This window comes from Aspergillus karnatakaensis (assembly GCF_047715665.1).
Source record: "Aspergillus karnatakaensis strain CBS 102800 unplaced genomic scaffold BJY04scaffold_5, whole genome shotgun sequence".
NCBI lineage: Eukaryota > Fungi > Ascomycota > Eurotiomycetes > Eurotiales > Aspergillaceae > Aspergillus > Aspergillus karnatakaensis.
Genome location: NW_027395717.1, coordinates 564,249 through 578,115, shown reverse-complemented (window position 1 = coordinate 578,115; position 13,867 = coordinate 564,249). Strand labels below are relative to the sequence as shown.

The following is a 13,867-nucleotide window of genomic DNA, read 5'->3' as shown; positions in this document are numbered from 1 at the left end:
CATCGACCCCTATCCTCCCAAGCACTCTATAATCTAATCCCCATTCCCACCTTTACTCCCATGGCACCGTCTCCAACGACATACGATTAAAAGACCCTTCAACCCCTACCCTCCACAGAACCCATCTCGACACTCCCCCTCTCCGCCTCAGCAAGAACCTGAAAACCCCTCTTCCTCCTATACAACACCCCAATGGACAGCACCGCCAACCACTTCTGCCTCGTCGACCTGGTATCAACCCCCTCCTCAACATACGTCTCGACCCCATCTTTCCCAAGAAACACACTATGGCTCTGCGGTAGAAACCGTCCAGGGCTCCAGATATTCCAGAGCACAGAGTTCACAAGGATAAGACTCGCCTCGAAGACGTAGAAAAACCACTCATACCGTAGTATGGGTGTTAGCTGTCTCAATACCTCAATTTCGTTGATATCCTTAACAGAATGCCCGCTGTGCTCGACCGTGCGGTAGATACAGCGGATGAAAATCAGTACCATGCTAACGTATAATGTGCGCAAGGGGACGATCACAGCACGCGGTGTGACTCCCGCTTTGAAGGTACGATAGTGAAATATCCCCGCGAGTACGAAGAAGATCAGGATCACGGCTACTTGCAGCGAGACAGCGGCAATAATGAGATTGCTTCCGAGAGATTGCTGCGTGGAGCCAGAAGAGGGGTTAGCGGCCAGCGAAGCGCCGAGGCCGTTGATGAGTTCGATAAGGAGCATTATCCCACCGAAGGTGAAGAGGACGCGGTCTGGTGGGAGGGGCGTGTGGTGGGGGACGTAGTAGAAGATTCGGCCGAGGATGTGGTAGTTTGCTAGTTCGAGAAGGGGGCTGGTTTTTGTACATTTGGTTAGTGGACAGCGTGTTTGAGAGGTAGAGAGAGGGTGTGTGGCTCGTACGGGGATACGTAGATGAAGACCTGGCTGAGGATGAAGGGAATCAAGATTTGGGCTTTTTGTTCCTCGATGTAGATGTAGTTGTCATTGGCGCTGTATATTCGGAGTGCGTAGCCGAAAGTGAGCAGGATGCCGCAGAGGGGGTGGAGGCCGATGAGGCGCCAGCTTTTATGGTGGCTATTGGCGGTCAATCAGTACAAACTGTTTCGGGATGAGGCAGGGTGACTTACTAGCATTGCCAGATGTGGCCGAGTGTTAAGAGGCCGTAGGCGCTGGTGAAGAAAATGGGCGCTTGTTTGTTTGGAGCATAGATGTAGAGACTCCAGAGGACTTTGTCGTTAGAATTGCCTCTCTCAAAGACATAGCTTAGACTTACCAGGTTCCCCGTGAGACATGGCTGGGTTCTTGCTTTTGGAGCTGGATAGTGTGTGAGTCTATCCAGCCATTGCAGCCAGCGGGCATGGCTAGCGGATATATATACCCATGGGCTCGCCAAGCGGCATGGGCATAGGCAACGATGAACTCTTAAGGTTATTATATGGACAGACCAATTAATAGGCATGCTAGGTAAACTGGTAAAGAGACGGGAGTGCTGCGGACACGCGTATTTGGAGATTCTCAAACACCCAATCAGGAGAGGCAGATCTCGGATCAGCCCGAACACGCGTGTTACATAATGATATTGTGGAGACCCAGGGTCTTGGTATCTTGAACCCTTGGGGGCCAACCTTCCTTCATATATCGACCTTCCCTCTGATGTAATACGCGTGTTTCTCTCATTCATCTGCAAAGATGCTGCGCCGCAGTCACAAGAAGTCCCGCGGGGGATGTGTTCAATGGTACGTGGCTGTCTCCGCGGATTCGAGCTTGCGATCATACTAATATCACCTTAGCAAACGCCGTCACATCAAAGTATGCCCTAACCCTTGCCACTGCAGGAGAAATATTAGTGCTAACTCGACCTCCAAGTGTGACGAACGGCGACCAGCATGTGCTCTCTGCACCATGACCAACCGCGAATGCAGCTTTACAACACAACCCCCAACGCCGCCAGGCACCCTCCCCAGCACAACCCCCAGTCCCTCACCAGTCCCGACCCACCTCTCAACCGACGAAATCAACCTTACCCACATGGAACTCCTCCTGCACCTAACCTCCACGAAGGAAATCTTCAGCCTCGCCGACGGCGCAGAGCCCTACTCATCCGGAGTCCTCTTCTCGCTAAAAACCGCCCTCGCATCACCCTACCTCTTCTACGAATTCCTCGCCTTCTCAGCCTGCCATCTAGCCCATGTCTCTCCAGCAAGAGAAGCCCACTACTTGCACCAAGCAATAACCCTACAAACAAAAGCAATCTCCCTCTTTAACGCCGAGAAACTCGAAGTCAACAAATCGAACTGCGTCCCTGTTCTTTTGTTTACCATCATCCTCGGCCACCATTTACTAGCAGACACCCTGCGCACGCGGGTATTCAAAACCCTCTCTTCCTTTCTAACACACTATATCCAATGCGCCGCCACCCACCGCGGCATCTTCACTATCCTCAACGAAGCAAAGCCCCTTCTCATGGAATCCGAACTCAACCCCGTCCTATCGCGCAGTTTCACATTCACATCCTCAACACCAAGAGGGTCCACCTGCGCAAGACTCACAACTCTAATCTCCACCTCCCCAACCCTGACCGAGTCTGAAAAGAACCTCTGTCACAGAGCGATCAAATTCCTGCAACTCGGCTTCGACGCCCTCGACGCCCCCGCAGAGCACGAGGGGAACCGCTTCCAGATGCTGTTTCTGTGGACGGTTGTGGTTCCGCCGGAGTTTATGGCGCTGATTTCGGCGAAGAGGGTGGAGGCGTTGGTTATTTTTGCGTTTTATGCGAAACTCTTGGTTGCAGGGCGCGGGATTTGGCAGGTTGGTGAGGCGGGGAGCTATATTCTGGGGATGATTAGAGACGAGGTAGGGCCGCTGTGGGATGGGTGGATATACCCGGCGGCTTAGTCCTTGAAGCTAGAGGCAATCTTGTATTTTTATGTATGTCATTCTACATTGACCGCATACCCGAATTATCTCACTGCAATGGGAGGCTGTGTTGACCCTAGGGGAGCCATGAGCATATCAGAATGCATGATCTTACTCAGTTGTAAATATAGTTTGGTCTTAGTCCCAGCGTTTCCCATAAAGGTGAAAGAATCAGACTCATGGATACAGTGCGCCTTACTATAAGCGGTGAAAGCCCCAACTGGTGTACTAAGATAGCCTGTGGCCGATCTGAATGCATGTGTGCGGCAAAACTTGGACCACCAGCTTCACTCAAGATGTGCATCTGCGATAATGTAGATTCCTCAGCCTCAAAGCGAACAATTAGATCAGCATTTTACCGAGACAGCATAGCCCACTCACGACTCTTGGGGCGCCCTCATGCATGAACAGGTGTCATTCAAGAATTGGGACCGCTTCCTGGACAAACTGCTCCTTTTCATTCACGTGGCCTGGGGATATGGCGTCAGATCAATGCACGGCAATATCCAAGGCGTCGTATCCTGCTGTAGGTATTATGCAACAAAGAAAAAGAAAAAGAAAAAAAGAAAAGAAAAAGACCCGGCAAGCAATTAGAGCTGGCCAACATGTAGCAAGTCTTTGGTTGGTTGCCTCTCTCAATGCACGAACCCTGAGAGCGGCAATCTCGCGTGATTCCAGACATACACATGCTAGCTTTCCCCAAGAAACCGGGGTGTGAAATGGGCCCAGCTCGAACTTGTTGGATGGAAATGTCACACAGCATGATAATTGTTTTCTACAACAGACTACGCGTCCCTGGCTATACTTGGTCTAAATTGCCTAGCGTACTTACAGGTTTGCAACCCCCTGTCTTTCAAGGCGCAAGGCTCTACACCTTTCAGGCGGCCAGCAACAGTGCAATTGCTTTTGTTGACCCCTCAGCATTCTTTTCCCAATGAGTGCTGTCCCCATGACTGTTTTTTATCATACTTCTTCTAATTAAATATAGCTCAAACCAAGCACAATCACAAGAATGCGACAGCCTCGCAACGGCTATCTGACTATATAAGATGCTTCCAGGCAAGTGGATTCAACACCCCACCCCACCCCACCCATTTACCACCCTCCAGTTGATAATTGTCACACCTCTATCATGTCAATGCGCACGTATTCCCCTCAGTGATCTGTTTCCCACCAACGCAAAGGAACTATACATCATCTCCCAATCCAAGCTCAGTCAATCATCACCCGGCCTAGTCCTCGTCTCAAGTTTCAAGACCCGCGCAAAGCCCCGACTACTCCTCCACCCTCGAACGTGCAAGATATGGCTTCTTCTCGTCCAATGAACGAAGCGAGCAGCGACCCTCTCCTGCATCAGCTAGAAGCCATGCTGGAAGCTGGGGATGACTTTATACGGCCCTTCCTCGCGCGACTCGTGGAAGCGAGAAGAAACCTGAGGAATCTTCGACGAGAATTACGAGAGGCAAGACAGCAGGCCCAGGCGCAAATTACCACGGAGCGCGACCGAGCTGATGCAATGGAGAGGGAACGCGATGATGCAAGAGATGAGATTCGACAGCTCAATGATAGGGTACAGGATTTGGAAGATCAGCTCGAACGCGAGAATGCCGAGAGGAGAGAAATCCAAGATCGACTCAATAATAACATCAGTCAACTCGAGGCAGCAAATCACGAGATAGCAGAAGGACAGGTAGCGGAGAGGCGGTCCCTCAATCTTTACACTCAGAGGCTGAATGAAGAGTCACACCGGCTCCAGGCTGTCCGCGAGGAACTTTCCAGGAGCGAACAACGCAGCGCAAGTCAGCTTGAAGATATCTCTGCGCTACAGATTCAGCTCGAGGAGGAGCAAGCGAGGAGAAATTCTACCGAGGAGCAACTACGTGGAACGAGCGAAGAGCTTACACAAATGACAAACGCGCTTAACGAGGAGAGGCAGAGAACTGCAGAGCTGGAGACACAATTGGCCATGGATGGAACATTGCGCTTTGAGATCAACAGGCTTCAAAACCTTACCAGTGAACAGAATGATGAGATTGCGCAGTTACGAAATGGATGCTCCATCCTTGCCGGCCAAGTCGATGATCTGAGGGAACAGCGTTCAGCGACAGTTGAGCGGATGGAAGAAGTGAGCAGGGATTTAGATGACCAACGAACAAGAACAACAGAGCTAGAATCAACAATATCGAACCTAGAGCAAGAACGGGACGAGCTATACACTGACAAGGAGAGACTTACAGAGGCTAACGCCACGCTCCAACATGAAAAAACTACCATTGAGCAAGAAAAGCAGGCTGCTGAACAGCGTTGCACTGCATTGGATACTGAACTCGCAAGGCTCAAGGCAATCATTGATGACTGCAACAATGTCAGGGCGAAGCTTCCTCGCCGTCTGGCTAAGATCAAGTATATGAGATCTCCGCACCAGGTGTGAGTTTAATCAGTTTTGATATATCCTCTACGGCAGTGAAGAGCTAACAAGGTACAAATTAGTTCTATCATTTCAAGAGGGCCAGTTACGATTCATTCAACCTATACCGGTACTATCCCGCGGACTCTTCTTCTCTAGAACATGCCTGAAAGAAGATGTTGTTAGATTATTGCAGTTTGGGTGATTCAACTGGGTAGCTAGGTGACTCTGCTCTGTATTATTCTCTTCTAGTCAAGACATAACGAATCGAGAGAACTTTCTTTTGGCGAGGGTGGACCTTGAGTAGAGTAGCAAGATACGTATACCCCACCATCAATAGTTCGCCACGATCCCTATGCGTTCGGCTGTAATTATGCTAACTGGGGTAATAAAAGAAGCGTCACTAGACGTTGTAGCCATTATAAATGTACTTAAGATATCCGGCATCTGGAGACTTGTTCCAGGGCGATGTTCAAACAGCGCGATCCGCACGTAACACAGCACATCCACATGTCCTCTCACTGGTCGCACAACTTAAAGAGAAGCAATATGAGCTTGGTGTTCGTGACCTTTTGCTCGATAGGCGCGGCTCTTGGCTAGGTAGGCGGTAGGTTGTTTAAGGCTAGCCATAAACGTCGCAGCCAATGGCCGCAGTTGCTTAACGATTCATCGACCTAGTGCATGGATTCGTGATGATTGTCAGTTGGCGTAATGTCTTGGCCGGAGCCCCAGTCACTATTGTTTCGCTGGCCTTCTCGGATTGGTAGCTGCTGCTGGGCTTCGGACACGAGTCAGTGGAATTTCCATTTACAAACAGATTGGTCCAGCACACTGTGGCCGCATGACACATATCGACCTTGGCTTTCTACTCGCATTTGTTGACCGCGCAGGACTCCGGCGGAATCGTCCAGATATCCTGTATTACGATGTCGACAATACTATGGTAGAAACCGATAGGAGTATTTGGTGGTCTGAAGCTCAAAACTAAATATCCCGTCCCAACTCAACAAACATGCTAGCATTCCAAGTTTTTTCTTCTTGACCAGCTCTTCCTCTGTTCCTAATCACTTCACCTAAGGTCTTTTCCACGTGATTGATATTTAGGGATTCTTTCTCCTTGACTGCCATTTGTACCTCAAACTCTACAATGTCGCCTGATGCTTACTATGTTCCTACTCGTGCTCAAGTTCAAAGCGATAATCAATGCTGTGGTGCTGTGATGGGAAGATTGCCGTGCATTCAGATTCATAGCCATAATAAAAACAAATCGTATGATTATCAGAGAGTTTACTTGAGTTCCAAAGTAGGTCCCTCCAGTAGATACTTTGCTCGGAGCCCTCCACTACTGCTGCCGCTGCTGCTGCTCGTTAAGCTATATTCTTCACGTAACTCGCTATTTAAAATCTTCTAAGTTCACAATAAGTATTGTGACTGGTAGATCTTTCGACTTTGCTGCGTGTCTTGGAAGCAGCCTGTCAGTCCTACCACCCGTTGCCTATTACACTGCTTTTTTAGTCTCCAAGAGGCGTTGGCGTAACAAGTTAAAAACACCAACTATTCCGTACAACTATGAAATAATTGCAGACGATAAAGGGTTGACAGTATTATTACTCAGTACCCCTGGCAAACGGGATACCTCAAGTAGTATTTTTAGATCTATTATCGTTAAGTGGTTGCAGGTGACCAGGGTACCTCAGATGCTAAGTCAGCAAGAACGGATCGTAACTTATAACTAGTCAGTCTATAAGCTCCGAGGGTATACCCAAATGAACAGGCCATTACCTCATACCAAGAAGGAGACAGACATAAAACTCTCGGTATCATAACTTATACTCTACCGTACAGCTAAGCGAATAGCATCTGATCCCGGCCGCATGCTTCCACTTAGCACTGACAGTGTATTGGCGGCTCTGCATCCGGGCCAGTTTAGACTGGTCGAAGATTTTTGAATGTCAGACACGTGTCAGACACATGCCAGCCCCAGGGAATGGCTATAGAACAGCCCATACCAAAAGCCTGGACCGCTCTGTAAGCTTTGCGCAGAAACCTGGAATCTCCACTGGAGTCATTTTCCTTGGAGAGTTTCCTCGACGGTAGAGTCTGATTGGGGCAAAGGAGTTGAGAGTCGCACAAAGGTAATCAGAGTTTGCAGTTGATGGTGATGTCAGATGATGTGTAACTCGTGTGTGCGATCCTCAGCTTCAGGTGAGGGTTGGGTGTTCAGTCACCCATAAACTCCTAACCCATCCGGCATCCATCTCAAACACAACCTTAAAACTGAACAACCATGGAGGGACGATATATCCTACCAAAAGGCACTCCGCCCCCGCCTAGCACAGAGAGAAGTCGGTCGAGCAAGACGAGAATCTCAAGGTCGTGTGTCGTGTGTCGGCAGAAGCGCATCAGGGCATGTTCTTAAATGATCGCAATGGGAAGTGCTAACATATGGTAGTGTGATGGAGGAAGACCCGTCTGCTCAAATTGCGAAAAGCTCCGGAAGACACAATGCGATTATTCAGGGGTGGACGAGAGAAAGCGAGACCATTGGAAAGCTAGAGTAGATGCGCTCGAGCAGAGAAACCAGTACCTAGAGCGGCTTGTCTTGGATCTGTCCTTCAATAAGCCCCTGGCGGAGATAAACCTAGTCCCGCAGGCACATGCCAGCAACATTGAGGAACATGGACGTCTTACCAACAAGGAGGAAATAGGTGATGTAATCAAAGTTATCCTGACATTCTATAATGCCACCGCAGGGCACCCAGCACTCAGCGAGCTACCGACCTTCTCCGCCTATAAACAGAACTCTGGGGTGGTCGATTTACCACCAAGGCACTTCGCTGAAAGCGCAATGCATGCGCTGTTTTACTGTGCGGCGACATTGTTTTATATTACAACCCCGGAAGAGGCAGACAAACTCCTTGACCGCGTGTACAGCCAGCAGGAGCCGTCTAGTGATGACTTATGCGAGCTCTGTGCTCTAGCCGCGATAGGTAGTCACTATGAGACCAACCAAATCCCAGATACAGTCAGAGCAACCTTCTTCTACCTTGCCACAGCCTCCTTGGAGAAGCTCGGACGGACCAGTGAGCTGCAGGGAATGCGTGTTTTCATATGTCTTTGCATCGCTTCTATTATGGACAAGGCCACAAGTGCAAGGTTGCTAATAAGTACTAGTCCTTTCATAAGCGTAAACCCACATTACTATTTGGCTAACATGTTCAAGTGTCCGGGCTCAATATCGCGCGGCGAAAGCTGAATGACAGTCTTCAACACAGTCTGCAGGACCAACACTGGGTGACTGAATATGCAAGAACGTATCAGACTGTGATATTTCTGGAGGCGTAAGCAATCCAAATGTGTAAGGCTGGAGAACTAGATCACTCAGGGTGCTCAGCTGGCTTTCATACTCGCTCGGCTACCGCTCTGGAATACATAGTGCAGAGATAAACTTGGTTAGCATTACCTGATTACTATCATCTATTGGGATGCTGATTTGATAATCAGATACGCGTACTCGAGCATCCAGATCAACTCGGCTTGAACGAGGCCTGCCTGATCACCCGCAGGATTCAGTCAAATATGGTCCGGTTAAGCTTGATAGCCTCGCATGTATACGCAGACCTTTCCATAGATGGGCATAGTTCATGGGAGTATATTGAAACGTACTCAGAACAGCTTAATGTGTGGCATCGGCTTCTCCCAGATCAGCTGCATCTATCCATACTCTCCAAGGCAGAAGAGACGAATATCACGCCCCTACACATGAGAGCACTCTATCTGATGCATATTTTATTTATGGATACAAATCTACTTCTCTTCTGCCGCGTTATCAAATCACAATGGCGGACTATCAGAACTGAAGACATTCAAAATTGCGTCAAGAAGCTACTTGAAAACATGCCTGACTCGGTCCGAGACGGATACTTCAGCTACGCTGTTCAGCTAGCCAAGACAGTTTCACTGCTGCGTCAGTGTGAGTGTCTCATGCCTCGCTGTTGGGTAGCAATGTAAGTCCCCTTTGTTCTAAACACCCCGTGGATAGAACATCCCTGAATAGATACTCTAACCCACTACCCTTAGACAAGCAACCTTCGACGCAGGGATCATGCTACTACTTCACATCTGCCAGACCCATTACACTTCAAACGATGCCGAAAAGACCCAACAATCATTCGAGAACGCCCGAGTCTGCATCAACATTCTCGAATTCTGCGGCTCCAGGGACCTCGCCGCCCACCGTCTTTTCACGACCATTCGATGCCAGTATGACGACCTTGCAGCATTACTTCTCGATCGCAGACCAGAAGAAGAACCAGCAGAGGTCGAGCGAGCACGAGCAAGCCAAGCTAGCATGCGAATTGGATATCTGATGGAGAGCGATGCCATGCGCGCCACGAACCTGGACGAAGTGACATATAGGCTGCTTGATCTTTTGGTTCCTGATAGTCAGCAGACATGGGTGTAATTGAAATGTAGCTGCCTGCCTGGTTGTTCTTGCAGAATGGCTGTCTTTGTGAGCTTTTTTCTTCCGGGTACACGTGACGATGATTACAGCGGGATGAGTACGACCATTCTAAGACACAATGTGATGATATTTGTTCGCTTGAAAGTCTCTTGTAGCCTGCCACAGAGCTTACCTGTATAGGACGGATGTTGCATCTTAGCGCAGTAAGCCAAGCATTGCAGGTGAGGTCCCATGGCAAGAGAAATCTCTCTACAGCCAAATAGTCCTTCAATATAGGGATATTAGCGGCCAAGGTAGCATCAGTTGAGATAATCACTCTAATGAGTCTATAATCAAAGTCTAATAGTTTAGAGTGACAAAATACGTTGTTGATAGGCTCTAAGGTAAAGTTGATTAATGATTTAGGAATTCAATGGTTACCACAACGTACATTGTGCAGCACTGTTTACCCACTAGAACGAAATGTAGCCATCAGATACCGAGGGGATCTCGGTAAGTTGGGATCCAGAGGCCCCAGTTGTTCTTTCTTAAGCCCTTTCAGAGGGCCTAGAAATAGGGAGCCATGAGCAAACAGCGTGTGTGCCCCATTACTCTGACGCTGGAGAGCTCTCGCCAACTCGTAGATATCCTCTCGAACCTGCTATAGCAGTGCCCGAGATAGGCATGCCTTTGTTGGGTATGACTATGGATTGGTTTCTAATATCCATCGATTTCCGCTTAACCCTGTGTCTTTTACCATCAATTGTCGTGATTATATTATTCCTGGGCGAGAAAAGGGAACAGAAGCCTAACGCAGCCATGTGAAGGTTCGAGCGTTCTCGACGAAAGACTGGATGTTCGATCTGAGGTATGATGAATGTCAGATGTGTTCATTACAGCCTTTACACGATATAGGTATATAGCGTAGGGCGTGTTTCAACCTACCTCGTATATTATAAAGCAAGCCACTTGTGCTGATTGCCCTGTATCTGCCTGGATCTCCTGCCCCGCAAGCATTCCTGCTTCGACGTGAAGACTTAGAACAATCTCCTCCGTTTTCATTCCGCCCTTGGTGTGTCTGGTCCTGGTCACGACAGCCTCTTTGGTCGCCCCCCAATACAACTCTTCAAGAGTCATCGGAAGCGGCAGGCGTACTTTGCTGGATCCTTTACCCTTTGCCTGCGGCGCACCAATGTCAACGCCAGGATAGACCAGTCGAGTCGGGGAGATGCGCTGAACCTGGCCAGAGTCTTCCTCTGAGAGGGATAGCTGAATATCTTTCCGCCTGGGGCAGGAAGCAGTTACTGTAGTCGTCGTTGGGAGATCGTCCGTGTCAAAGCCACGGCATGGCCGATAAAGGGGATTAAGTCTGATGACGACAGTGCTACTAAACTCGTAGATAAACGTCGAGCTTCCATCTTTGCACACTTCCGGTGTTGCAAATCTGACAACATCTGGGGTTTCGGAAAGTCGACGGAGATTCAGGTGCTGGGTCTTACTAGATAAATCACTGCTTGCTACAGACTCGTTAAGCGCACCTATGGTCTCAGGCTCGCCATTTTGTGCACCACCAGGCCGTTCAGCAACCTGCATGGCGTGGGCATCGGGTGTTGGAGTCGAAGGGTTACTGGCATCTATGGAGGATTCGTTATCTTGTCGGCCATCGTGCGTCCGTCTCTGTTGCTCCTCCTGGAGACCACCGGTAGGCATGTCAGGTAAATCAGAGTGTGCTCTGCCAGGATTGGCTCTTTCCGTCCTTCTCAGGTGAGACAAGTTAGCAGGGCAGAAGAAGCTCGAACGCAAGGGACGAAATCTGACCTCAAGGCAGCAATATCTCCACCGTCCCCGGGTGTCTGAAACATTTTTCGAAATATTGCATTCTCCAGCTCAAGCTGTCCCAGCCTCTCGGTCCATTGTTTGGCATCTTCGGTCAACTTTACAAATTTGTCAATCCTGGCTCGCCGCTCCTGGCTCATTTTCGCCGCCTGTGACTGTAGCACATGGCTGAGAGCGAAGATGCGCTCCACTACATGCTCAGGGCGTGTGATAGAATTCAGCATTGACTGTTCAGGCGATATAGAGAGGTGTTCGCAAGTCCTTTCAAGAGCCGCTTGGGTATCCGCTAACAGCTCATAATGCGGTCGCACTTCTCTTTCCACCTTTCGGCTAGCTTCCATTGCTTTTGCTGAATCGGGAGGGAAGGTCGGTATTCGTAGAAGGAAGATGCTAGATGATGAAAAAGATGCCAGATGATAAAGAGGGCCACGGCTAGATTCAGTGAAGATGTCATGCCCTCATCGTGTATGACGGGAGGGCCACAAAGTCAATGCCACGTCGTACTGAACAGAGTCGCGATCTGAGCGGGGCTGGGCCGGCATGCTGGAGTGCATCCCTGTTAGTTTTTTTTTTTTGCTTTTCCTGTCCTTTTCTGGGCGAAGAGGGATGGGCATGCGGGGCCTTGCGGTTATAGAGGCGAGGCTGAGAAAACACGCGACCCTGAAAGCCTGTCCACTATGTCGGGAGCCTTCCCCAACACACAGCCAGATAAGAGAGCCTTGAGCAGTTAGGGTGGTCAGACCTAGCATCATTGATAATTCAAGTTGGTCTCTTCTCTTGAAGAAGCAACGTCCAGATCAGGCCGGGCAGTAAAGACAACTGGGCACTTTGATCGTTCTGACGCATAGCCAAGCAAACACCACTACAGCCTCGCAATACGAAGAACAGATCAAGTGCCTTTATACCCCTTATCTCCTGAAAATGAGTGCTCGGCTCCCACGAAACCGGATGTCCCTCGGAGGTACGGTAAGCAGAACATCCTCCCACGAGGAGTATCCATCGCCAGGTAAAATCTCTCGTCGTCCCCAATAACATCAACCCCTATTGTATCCAAGAATAATCGAACATCTGCAACTAGCTCCGCAACATCGGTATACCCACCACCCCACGCTTTCCCCAGTATCCCACCCATCCTCGCCTCCTCTAGCTGATGAAACCTCCTCTCCCTCAACAACTCCCTTTCCACCCCTTCATCCCGTCTCACAGGCCACTCTCTCGGGTCCTCACCAAAAAGCATCGGCCACCTCGCTTGTGGCCTCGGCGGCGGATCCACCGAATAGCGATTCGTGAGCAAAAGCCAGAAAAGCGTCGCCCAGTCACAGATATCGCCGCGCGGAGTGGCTAGGAGTTGTTCTCCAGTCTCAGTATCATATTCAGTCTCGACATCCTCGAGAAACTCGAGGTAGCTATTTCCAGACCTGAAGCAACCGGATAAAAAGGTAGGGTCTTCAGTGCTGGGGACTGTCGCGCAGATAAAGTTTGTTATAGCGATCGAGAAGTCACGATGGATCCGGATGGAGCAGTCGCAGAAGTTACTTAGGTAGACAGAGTGAGAGTGCAGGAAGCGCAGTGCGGAGAGGGTCTGCAGGGCCCAGCGGTAGTATAAGCGGAGGAGCGGTGGTGGGTTGTTGAATGGGATGGGAAGAGGGAGCACTGGGAGGCGCATGCCTTCCAATGGACCGGGGGTTATGTATTCAAGCTTGAATCCGGGCGTCAGGCGGCCTAACTACCTGCGATAGAGGGTTAGCTCAGATAATATTAATTTGGAAAAATACTAACTCGACGATCCGGGGGTGCACGTCCCCGCCATTCTTCTCGGGACTCTCGATACCAACAGCCCGGAGAAGAAACTCATGCGCGTCGCGCGCTCTTATTTCCCAAGGATTTGGCTGATCTTGATAATCGCGATCATACTTTCCAGCATAAGCGACCAGACACGTACGATCTTTATGTGGGACGACTTTCACTGGATCTAAGAAGAAAGCATAGATCCCGGCGCTTCCATCGGCTTCCGGTGGGACAAGCGATGGACTGGAGGTTCTCCGAGCCTCCCAGGCACGCTGTTGCTCGCAGTCGGCTTCAGTGGCCTGGTTCGATGAGAAAATGCCGCCCATCTTATGTCAGATCGTGAGAGCATCGGGCGCATCTGTACACCTCGACATTATGCGGTAGAGTCAACGCATTGCATTTTTAGTCTTAAGGAAGGGTTGACTTGACAGGTGGCTACTGGAACTAAAAATGCAGTGCAACCAATGGCAG

General features: G+C 49.7%; 5 protein-coding genes across 5 annotated transcripts; 1 reads left to right on the top strand and 4 right to left on the bottom strand.

The window, feature by feature from the left end:
• Positions 1-98: 98 nt before the first annotated feature.
• Positions 99-1,297, bottom strand: BJY04DRAFT_214120 (putative RTA1 domain protein; the record flags this gene model as incomplete). Its single annotated transcript, XM_073715122.1, has 4 exons — positions 99-837; positions 906-1,079; positions 1,133-1,232; positions 1,279-1,297. 4 exons carry the CDS (start codon positions 1,295-1,297, stop codon positions 99-101), a joined length of 1,032 nt encoding a protein of 343 aa, XP_073575737.1.
• A 397-nt stretch (positions 1,298-1,694) lies between these two features.
• Positions 1,695-2,900, top strand: BJY04DRAFT_214119 (Zn(II)2Cys6 transcription factor domain-containing protein; the record flags this gene model as incomplete). Its single annotated transcript, XM_073715121.1, has 3 exons — positions 1,695-1,741; positions 1,796-1,814; positions 1,872-2,900. 3 exons carry the CDS (start codon positions 1,695-1,697, stop codon positions 2,898-2,900), a joined length of 1,095 nt encoding a protein of 364 aa, XP_073575736.1.
• A 7,680-nt stretch (positions 2,901-10,580) lies between these two features.
• Positions 10,581-11,482, bottom strand: BJY04DRAFT_214117 (uncharacterized protein; the record flags this gene model as incomplete). Its single annotated transcript, XM_073715120.1, has 2 exons — positions 10,581-10,622; positions 10,718-11,482. The coding sequence occupies 2 exons, from the start codon at positions 11,480-11,482 to the stop codon at positions 10,581-10,583; spliced, it is 807 nt and encodes a 268-aa protein (XP_073575735.1).
• Positions 11,483-11,725: 243 nt separating this feature from the next.
• BJY04DRAFT_179468 (uncharacterized protein) lies at positions 11,726-12,238 on the bottom strand. Its single transcript, XM_073709909.1, has one exon. The coding sequence runs from the start codon at positions 12,060-12,062 to the stop codon at positions 11,895-11,897; it is 168 nt and encodes a 55-aa protein (XP_073575734.1). The 5' UTR covers positions 12,063-12,238; the 3' UTR covers positions 11,726-11,894.
• Positions 12,239-12,248: 10 nt separating this feature from the next.
• Positions 12,249-13,636, bottom strand: BJY04DRAFT_119472 (uncharacterized protein). The gene is made up of 2 exons (XM_073708307.1): positions 13,388-13,636; positions 12,249-13,338 (listed from the first exon to the last, which is right to left on the bottom strand). The coding sequence occupies exon 2, from the start codon at positions 13,272-13,274 to the stop codon at positions 12,498-12,500; it is 777 nt and encodes a 258-aa protein (XP_073575733.1). The 5' UTR covers positions 13,275-13,338; positions 13,388-13,636; the 3' UTR covers positions 12,249-12,497.
• Positions 13,637-13,867: the final 231 nt, after the last annotated feature.